This window comes from Pterocles gutturalis, unplaced genomic scaffold, assembly GCF_000699245.1.
Source record: "Pterocles gutturalis isolate BGI_N339 unplaced genomic scaffold, ASM69924v1 scaffold21591, whole genome shotgun sequence".
NCBI classification, from domain to species: Eukaryota; Metazoa; Chordata; class Aves; order Pterocliformes; family Pteroclidae; genus Pterocles; species Pterocles gutturalis.
In genome coordinates this window covers 11,764-18,841 of record NW_010103608.1, presented here as the reverse complement: position 1 = coordinate 18,841, position 7,078 = coordinate 11,764, and the positions used below count along the sequence as shown (strand labels likewise).

General features: G+C 48.0%; 1 protein-coding gene across 1 annotated transcript; it reads left to right on the top strand.

Moving 5' to 3' along the window:
* The first annotated feature begins 1,413 nt into the window (after positions 1-1,413).
* LOC104471433 (high mobility group protein B2-like) lies at positions 1,414-2,046 on the top strand. The gene has a single exon (XM_010086773.1). The coding sequence runs from the start codon at positions 1,414-1,416 to the stop codon at positions 2,044-2,046; it is 633 nt and encodes a 210-aa protein (XP_010085075.1).
* The last annotated feature ends 5,032 nt before the right edge of the window (positions 2,047-7,078 follow it).

Genomic DNA, 7,078 nt, shown 5'->3' with positions numbered 1-7,078 from the left:
AAAGAGCAAAAGAGCTTTATTTGTAGCTCTTGAACTCTGGGAATTGGGGAACCTGCAAAGTCTCTTAGGCTGAATTATTGAGATAATAAAGCACCTGCTGAAGAGACCTCTGAATGCTGTAATGAAATTATTTCATTGCCCCAGAATAATCACAAATGCAGGTTCTCTTTTGAGAGCAAAAGAAACAACGGAAGGGAAAGCGGGATAGATAAATGGAATGCAAATCACCCTCTCTGCTCACAGAGAAAGCAAATAAGAGCCACGACATGAAAGGAGCAAGCCTTATGCTACTACAAACAGGCTGAGTTTGTTCCAATTTTATTTACTATCGTGGGGTCACTTGAAAACAACCGAGAGTAAACACAGAAGGGGAACAGACCGGCACAAAAGCACCACCACACCGAAGCATTTTGTCTGGTTGCAACAGAATTATGCAATAAGAAAATTACCCACGTGCGATACAGGGACGACTCCACACTTCCAGCCTCCTGCTCCCCCATCTTCACCCTTCAGAAAGACAAGTTCTACAGCAGCAGGGTCTGCTCCATAATTTAATACTTATGCAACCCACTACATATGAATATTTAACTTTACTGGGAGCTTCAATAAATCATCTTGTACTTACAATGAATGGTCAAAATTTCAATGTGTTTTACTCACACTCCTGTTCCTAGTCACAGGAATTCTGCAGGGGACAGCAAAGCCTTTTCCTGGGAACCACCGAGTTAGTGTTTTAAAAACAAGCAAACAAAACATGGGAAATTTCTTTCTTTCATTCCCACGCAAACCTGCAGAACCTTATTACATTTTCATTTACTAAAATGTAATTAATGAAGGCTTTTAAACCCTCAGAACCTTTCAAATGAATGAAAAGTCCACCCAAATAAATTAGACATGTAGCCCAAGAGCTGCAGATTTAAATTACTGTAGTTATCCTGACAGGAACCAAGAAACAGCTGTCACATACAATTATTTTTAGGGCTGCTACTAAACCATTTTCACATTATGAGCTGCCACCTCTCAGCAGCTAACAGCAGCTTCACATTTTATCATGACAAAAAATTAGAGCCATCCCGTTATCTCCTTGGGTACTATGCACATTTGTAACGTACCGCGCGTTAAACGGAGCTAAACCCCAGCGCTGGGGGGAAGAACACAATCCTGCGCCAGCACGGAGCTGTGACATCACCACGGCTGTGACTTCATCCTACCCCGTTAGCCAATAGAGTCACAGGAAGCAGATCTGGCCCTAGCCCATTGGCTGTAGAACTCTGCGTCATAACCGCACAACAACGTCATCGCCACCGCGCGTCCCAGCAGCCAGCCTGCCCGCCGCCAGCGCCGCCTCCTCCTCGCCATCATGCTGGAAACGTAACTCCACCCCAAAAAGGAGCCAGCCCAGCTCACCACCCCATGGCTTGGCCCGGGGACACGGGCGACGGAGGGGAGCGCAGCCCCCGTCTGCTGTTCTACATCTCCATCAGAGTGACCAACAGCAGCCAACAGCCCCCAACTAGCACAGAAACTCCAAAGAAACGCTCGAAAAAACGGAAAAACACATCTGGGGAGGAGGGGAAGAACTCTGAGGAGATGGCAGAGCACCACAAGACAAAGCACCCGAAGAAGAGAACATCGGGTCCTCCCAGGGGGGTGAGGACAGGGCAGAGGAGGCAGAGGAAGAGAGTCAGCTTCGCTACAGACAAGAAGCCGCTACCCGCCTTCTTCCTCTTCATGGAACAGCATCGGCCAGAGCTTCAGCAATCAAACCCACACTGGACAGCGGCGGAAACCGCCAAGCGCTTGGGGGAACTATGGCACCACCAGCCCGAACAAGACAAAGAGATGTACAAAGAGCAGGCTGCAGGGCTGAGGAGGAGAAACCGAGAGAGAAGCACAGGTCAGGGCACGAGCCAGGGGCAGCCGGGAACGGAGCTCACAGCAGAAAGAAATCCAAGCATCAAGGAGGAAATGAAGACTCTGATGGTCTGCTTTGCTGATAAGACCGGGAGCCTCTGCAATTTCATCTTGTCACTTCTGCAACTGTAGCTCCTTGTGAAGTTTCAGTGCAGTTCATAAGCCTTAGTAAAATAGCTGCAAACGCGAGATAACCGCAATTTTTTTTAGACAGGGCAATAATTCAGAATTAATATAGTTGGCTCCATATTGATGGCAAAAGGAAGGCTTGTGCAACCCAGAGATGGATGGTTCCTGTTTATCCACAAAGAAAATAGCAATGAGTCTTCTCTGCCTCCTCTCTGCTCCAAATCATGAATTAAAACGTGCTCCTTCTGCAAAGGAGGAATTATGGTCCTCTAGCTCAGCGGGTCCTGGAGCTCAAGAGACACCAACCAAGGCAGCCTTGTCCCGGGCGCTCCATCGCTGCCAGGGCTGTAGTGGTGACCTGGGGGTCCTGTCCACGGCACACACCAGACAGTGGGTCTGGGCAGATTATCAACTAACTTAATAGACCTTAGCATATCAATCCAGTACATTAATACATGCAATATGCAACTTTAAAATGATCTGATCTAGGCAATTAAATGGAAATAAGTTTGTTGCTTTTTTTGTTTTTTGTTTTCAACTTTCAGCCTTTTGAGCAGCAGCATAACTTTGAACGGCACTTTCCGCTCAGAGGACAGGAATAACGAACGGCCAGAGAGAGGAGGGAAGGTGCACCAACGCAGACCCCAGCCAGCACAGGTACCTGAGCCCAGTGAAGGACAGACACATCAGAGAGGTTTCTCCTCTCAACGGCTGCCTTTCCGTAGGTTCCCCAAGGAGGAGCCACAGCCCACTTCTTCCACAGAAGGCTCAGCACCTCTTTCTTGGCTTTAAACAACTCTGTCCCAAATTCTTTCCTTCGGCTCAGCTAAAGCAAAGCCTACATTTGATCCAGCAGACGAGGTCTGTAATAGAAGGGCTGACAGCCCATGCTGTATAGCAGCTGAAGGGAAATAACCAGCCAGCACCGCTCGGGCAAGAGGTTATCCGGCTCGTAATGACGTGTGCGTGCTCAGCCTGCACCCCGGAGAGGAGGTCAATTGCTCGCCAGGCTCTCCGAAGCCTTTGCGCGTCTCATCCAAGCCCAATGCTCCTCCAGCCTGCCTGCTCCACGAGCACAGCCTCTGCCGCTCTGCGCCCTGCTCATGCACTTCTTAAATTTCTCTTTTTTTGTTGTTGTAATGGAAAGATGAGCAGGAGAGAGCAGGGAAAGCGTTCATTCTTAAATGCCCCCCTTGGGTATGAAGCTGCTGCTGGTTTTCCCCACATGCCCTTGCCCCCCAGGGTCACCAGGCAGCTTTTTCTGAAGTTAAAATTTCATTCCAGGCTGAAAAGCACTGAGGTTTAGCCAGTCTCCTCTCAAGATGAGGCTTCAAAACCAGCTCCTCTACCTCTACCACACGCAACAGGAAAGAGCGAAAGTGGAATAATCCAGAACATTTCCACCTTGTCCATGACGGAGCACAGCCTTAGCAGTGCCGGTGCCTCCTCACCCACCACGGGAAACACTGCAGCTCTGAAAGTCACAAGCAAACTAGACTCCAAAGATGTGCTCGTCCCTTACTCCATACACAGGATTTTGTTGGGGGCTCAGCACCATCTGCTGCAACACCTGGAGACAAAGGCAGCGGCCAGCAGCTCCCAGTGCTGGGAAAGTCCCAAACCCAGGACACGGCCCCGGTAAGCTATCGGTACAAGTGCTGTCAATATGAAGCAAAAAATAACACTCTGCTATGACTTGGTAGCAGAGTGTTTAAGTGAGCAGGGACAAGAAATGTCACTTTAATGGTTCTCATGACTGCACGGCCGCTAACAGCTTGACAGTATCCATCAATTAAAATCTGCTCCCAGCTGCACTAGTGATGGCCAGAGCAGAGCGTACAGCTATTTTTGTCACATTACAAATAGGAAGTGGTTAAAAAAGATGCGTCAAAAAGGCCCGAGATATTACCCATCCAATTATACTTTTATCAGAACCTGTGTGTCTTCCATTCCTCACACTTGCATCCTTCGTAAACAACTGGTGTCCAGGCAAAACCTTGCTCTGGAGTTGGCACACGGGTTCCACTCGATTTAGCACATCACAGTCTGCTCATGAGCAACGTCTTCAAATACCTGCAGTGCTGCCTCAAAACATCCACGGCTTTGCAATCACACACTCCAGCGAGCTCCTACCAACCTCTTCCGCCGACACGCCATCCGAGGCTGAAGGACAGCTCCCGACTGTCAGCTCAGGATGCGCAATGAAATTCCAGCAGTGGGAAATCTTGTACTGGGAGGGAACGGGAGGAAACACTGGAAAGCACTGCACCTGAAGCTGGTACAGTTCTCCACCTCTGCTTTCACACGACTAGCATATAGATGAAAATAATGGTTGGAGTTAAGCAACACCAATGGAAAAGAACATTTTGGGGGATGCCTGACAGCGGCAGCAGGGAAGCTGCTGTGTTCAGAGAGCCTGCGGGCAAGGATGGAGAAAGGGGGTGAATGATCCCTATGGATGTCCTGGGCAGGGGGGGCACATTTGGAGGCCTGGGGTAGGTTTTATCTGCTTTCCACATCGCAGGGAAGGCATGCAATGAAACTTTAACTGAAGCCTATGGTTTCTTTCGGTATCGGAACATCTGGGCTCACTGCACGCCTCTGCACACTTTCACATCCTCCAAACTCATGTTAATGACACTGTAACAGCTCTGGTAATATCATTTTTATCGTAACGCCACCTGTGTTGTCACTGCTAAGGGAAAGATGAATAAAGAACACCTTATAAATTCTGCAGGAGAAAAGCAGCTGGACTACCTTCCCTTCAAGGCAGCCAAACGGATTCATCCGGACAGCTGATGCTCTCCCCGCCGTCGTCGACAGGGAGGCTTCAAAGGGGCTGAGTTTCAGAGTGGAAGAGAACAGCCCAAAGCGTTAGATCTTTATCCAAAACCTTCAGAAGTCCACTTGCCTGGGCTTTGACCAGGGGCACAAACACACATCTGCCACCAGCCACAGCAGCACTTGCACAGGTTGGATCACAGACACAGGCACACACTCGGGTCAGACTGCAAAAGTCTGGAAAAACAACCCCAAAGCCAAAATGTCACGGACTCCTCCACCTTATAAAAAATGTAATACACAAAAGCATAAAACAGCAATAAGGAGATGTGGATGCCGCATTCATGCTCCTGTTGACACCCAGGGAAGCAGATCTCTGTGGCTATTCCCTTTCTTCCTTGGTAAATGGGAACAAGGGCCACCATCATTTAACCTCCATAACATAATGTACAATTTAACCTCCACCCTCCTTTTGCTAACAATTTTCTTCTGTGTGTGCAGAAGACATAGTCCAAAAGCTCTTGTATCAGAGCAGTAGCAGTCGAATAGCAGATGTATTTAACAGATGTTCTCTGCAGCAGTGCTCCCACCCCGTTGCCTTATCTCCTGCGCAGCACAGCCACGAGAAACCATGTTCCCAGCAGCTTACCCAGCCACCCGCTGTATCACACAGGTTGGGACTAAAAGCAAAACAAAACCCGCAAATACAACATTGCAAAAATAGATGCTGCAGCGAGGAGCTGGGGCTTTGGAAGCACTTGTGCAGGGGTTGTGGTCTGGTTTTTTAGGATAACAGACGCACCACTAAAGAGATCAGGCGTCCCTTACGTATTTCATAAGCTATTAGCCTTACTCACATCTCAGAGGTTAAAGGAAATATTTAAAGAACATGAGATTAAATTCAAATCCCATGCCAGCTAAACGCACCCTTTGGCTGCGTTTGTGTCCCCCAAGGGTGACAAGTGAGTCACCCCCGTAAACCCCCTCCAGCCCAACAGCAAGAGCAGTTTCCATCAGTGGGAGTCCCTCTTCCCCCCTCGCTCCCAGCAGCTCCTGGCCACCCAAAAGGGTTTTTGAGAACAACCCGAGTCAGGCAAGCCGGCAGAGCCCTCCCCCAGACCTCTGCTCGGTCAGGAACAGATTCGTTCTTCATGGCTTGGGACTCCGGAGGAAGGGACCTGTTATCACTTCATTGAGATGTTACAGCCTAAAGACTCCTACAGGAATCAGAAACTGGAAGCGTGCTTTGCTCATTAACTGGCTGGCAAAGAATCTTTTTGTTTCAAAGAATCAATAACCTGCTTTTTGTTCACAGCTTGATTTTAACACATCCAAAAAGACACCGAGTGACTCTAAGCAGCCACCAGGACCGCGGTGGAAAGAGCAGCAGCTTGCACCTTTGAAGTCCATCTTGCACCACCGCACAGACTGAGCATCCCAGAGCACATCCCCATCTGCACAGACTGAGAGAGGCAGTGCATCCTGTGTCAGCTTGGACTGAGATCCCAAACCGCTGCAGCCCAGACCCACCCCTGGCTGCTGCGGTTTTCAGAGCTCCCCCGCTTCCCCCTGTCCACCCAGGGACCACACTGCGCACGGACGGTGCCTGTTGACCTCGCAGCTCTTGGTGAGAGGGCATCTTCACGTCAAATCCGAGGGAAGATAATGAAACAGGTTTTCAAAAGCGTGCCACTCCCTCCGAACTGCAAACCCCGCTGGTTTGGATAATAGTTACCAAAAAAAAAAAAAAAAAAAAAAGCAGGTGCGAAGTTATTAAAGGTGCAATTAGAGCAGCAGTTCGACAGAGCTGATTTTGTCTTTCCCAGAATTCATTATTTAGATTGATAAATATTTTTGCTTGTGCTCTTCCTAACCTCACGTAAAGCCACAGTGGGTATACTCAAGCCAGGCAGACAGATGAGACTTGAGGTTCTCTAGGAGGGTGATATTATGCATAAAATACCACAGAATATGAACATGAACAATATGGTTAGAATATGATTTCTTTTCTACATGAAAAATAAAAATGTCATCACAGTACCATTTAGGAGACCACAACCACCAGTTAAGATCACATAAAATACACCTAATAAACTGCTTCATTTGCCAAAGTCTATTTTCCATCACTTTCACTGCAAAATATTTTATGCTTCCAAGAACATCAAATAACAAAAAAATATTCACTGAAATAAATTAATAATAAATATATAAGTATCTGCTTATGAATCTGCAGGACATTGGAGAAATTGTTCAG